The sequence below is a fragment of the Penaeus chinensis genome, chromosome 40 (genome assembly GCF_019202785.1).
Source record: "Penaeus chinensis breed Huanghai No. 1 chromosome 40, ASM1920278v2, whole genome shotgun sequence".
Classification (NCBI taxonomy): domain Eukaryota; kingdom Metazoa; phylum Arthropoda; class Malacostraca; order Decapoda; family Penaeidae; genus Penaeus; species Penaeus chinensis.
Window position 1 is genome coordinate 779,964 of NC_061858.1, and position 2,906 is coordinate 782,869.

Genomic DNA, 2,906 nt, shown 5'->3' on the forward strand with positions numbered 1-2,906 from the left:
AGCAGCAGTAGCATCATCGTCAACAGCCATAAAAACAAGAGTAACAGAACCGACAGCCCCAGCATATCCTCAGCAGACAGAGAATCACACGCCACGAAACGCACACGCGTCGACCATCACTATACACAAAGAACTAAGCGAACACAGGAGCCCACGTGTATATAGGATAAGAGAGGATGGTAGGTATCTTCAACGCACTAAAATGTTCCGAATGAAACGCAGTAGAGACATAACAGGGAGGATAACTTCCAGATACTGGGACTTAACTCGCCCAAGGCCACAGCAGATGTTATCGTCTCCGCGTAACATAAATCACGGGCATTTAACGCACGACATTTTTGTTTGTACAGCAACTAACGGGCATATTGCAAACCATGTTAACGAGAAAATAAAGTTATATAACATCATGTATTTTATGGAAACTCGACATGGACACAATGTGCAGTAGCCAGATTGGTGTGATATATTCAGTTCACACGTATTGTATAATATGATCCAGTTGAACACAACAACGCCGCACACACAAAAAAAACACACACGCCCGTTCACAAGTACTCGCATACGAAAGGACAGACGCAGGGCAATCTTAACCAAGCAACACTTTTCCCCCCGACAACTTACGAAATACACTCATCAGTATCCACCACCACGCAGCACACCGGTTTGACCACGCGGGGCCCCAAACCGTGTGAATTCTACTTCTCTCTCCCGTGAAAAAGACTCGGTTCTCCTACACCGCACGGTACACACCAGGCGAAACACCAGTGGCACTACCACAGCGGGGGAAGTGTAGCCATGCGTGGCAGGTCAGAGTGGCCGCGTGTACCCGTGACGTCACGCGTGTATGGGGCTGCGGGCCCGATCTCTCCCACGTTACCTCAGTTGCAGGCACGAAGCCGTCGCGTCGTGTCCCCTGCCAGTGAAGGGTTGCCGCTCGCTCGCTCTGCCAGAAGGCCACCGACTGGCGGAGCCTCGACAGCGCTGTGCCTGCCTTGGTTGCGTGTGACTCGGCGATGGTCGCGACGGAGAGGGAATTAGTGGGCGTCTGCCACGGCCTCCTCTCGCGCTGAGCTCTTAGAAACGGAGGTGCGTCTGTATAATTTACACTGTGGTGCCGCGGAGGGGTCCGGTGGTCGGTGTGAGTGTAGTGTCCTTGTGGAGAAGGAGCGACGCGAGAAAAACCTCCCGAAGGACCTTTCGTTGAAGTCGAGACGAGGAGGAAAATCTCAGTGTCCGACGATGAGGGATTGTGAATGTCCAGCCAGTGCTAGGACGAGGCCGACCGCACTCGGTGTGACAAATCATGTGGAATGAAGCTAAAATGAATCCCAGAGTGGGCGCACGCGGCTCAAGGGCGAGGGAGCATCACAATGGGCGGCTTGGAGGCGTCACCGACGGCGTGGACGGAGGAGGTCCAGCATTCGAGTGTTAGCAACGTCTCCGACCCGACATGGGGCATGAAGGTGAGTCGCGCTGCTGGTCGGGAGGCGGTCAGGTCGGGAGGCGCCTGTCGTGCTCGGTCGGGCGGGCAGCGGCTGCGGTGGGCGGCCGGACGGGCGCTGTCGGGGCGCCTCGCAGGGGGTGACCTGCGTGGGCTTTGGCGAATGCACACGCATACTCAGACACAGACACAGACACAGACACAGACACAGACACAGACACAGACACAGACACAGACACACACACACACACACACACACAGACACAGACACAGACACACACACACACACACACACACACAAACACACACACACACACACACACACACACACACACAGACACACACACACACACACACACACACACACACACACACACACACACACACACACACACACACACACACACACACACACACACACACACACACACACACACACACATATATACACACACATACAAATATACATACACATACACACACACACACACACGCACACACACACACACACACACACACACACACACACACACACACACACACACACACACACACGTGTGTTTGTGTGCGTCTGTGTGTGTGTTGTATATATATATATATATATATGTATATATATATATATATATATGTATGTATGTATGTGTGTATATATCTGTGTGTGTATGCATATATATATATATATATATATATATATATATATATATATATAAATATAAAATATATATATATATATATATATATATATATATATAAATGTATATAAGTATATATATGTATTTACATATATACAGATATTTAATATACACACACACACACACACACACATACATATATATATATATATATATATATATATATATATATATATATATATATATAATACATATATATATATACATATATATATATATATATATATATATATATATATATATATATATATATATATATATATGTACACACACACACACACACACACACACACACACACACACACACACACACACACACACACACACACACACACACACACACCCGCACACACACATACACGTCTTCCAATCAGAGAAGTAGTAAAAAAGTGTTAGTTAGAGTGTCAATAGAGCCCAATGTTTCCCTTCTCAAGATGCCTTTGCTTCAGTAACTTTGCGAACGTGCAAATCCATCACTCACACCGGGCATGCGCTGACATGTCCCTTCTGCCCGTAAGTGTGGCTGCGCAGACACGGGAAACATCTCCGGCTTGAAGTACGGCACCATTGCAGCCCTAGTTATACATACGGCACGTGAAGACAGCCAGACTGCCACGGCATTTGTAATCTAGTCTCACATGAAACATATTTATGCAAATGCGTATGTCGGCAGATTTGCCTATTTTCCGTTCTTAACTTCGGCCGGGCTTGTCTGCATATTATTTTGTCATCGCCACTTGCACTTTTCCGTTGTCTCCAAATATAGTGTTATG

The 2,906-nt window shown here is 47.0% G+C and overlaps 1 protein-coding gene across 1 annotated transcript in view; it reads right to left on the reverse strand.

The window, feature by feature from the left end:
- Nucleotides 1-2,701, reverse strand: part of LOC125047009 — an 18,808-nt gene extending 16,107 nt beyond the window's left edge. Inside the window, exons 1-3 of the mRNA XM_047645033.1 lie at nucleotides 2,592-2,701; nucleotides 1,370-1,595; nucleotides 878-1,267 (exon numbers count right to left, since the gene is read on the reverse strand). Of these exons, the coding sequence (XP_047500989.1) occupies nucleotides 878-1,267; nucleotides 1,370-1,595; nucleotides 2,592-2,701 (726 nt within the window). The remainder of the gene's footprint in view (nucleotides 1-877; nucleotides 1,268-1,369; nucleotides 1,596-2,591) is intronic.
- Nucleotides 2,702-2,906: the final 205 nt, after the last annotated feature.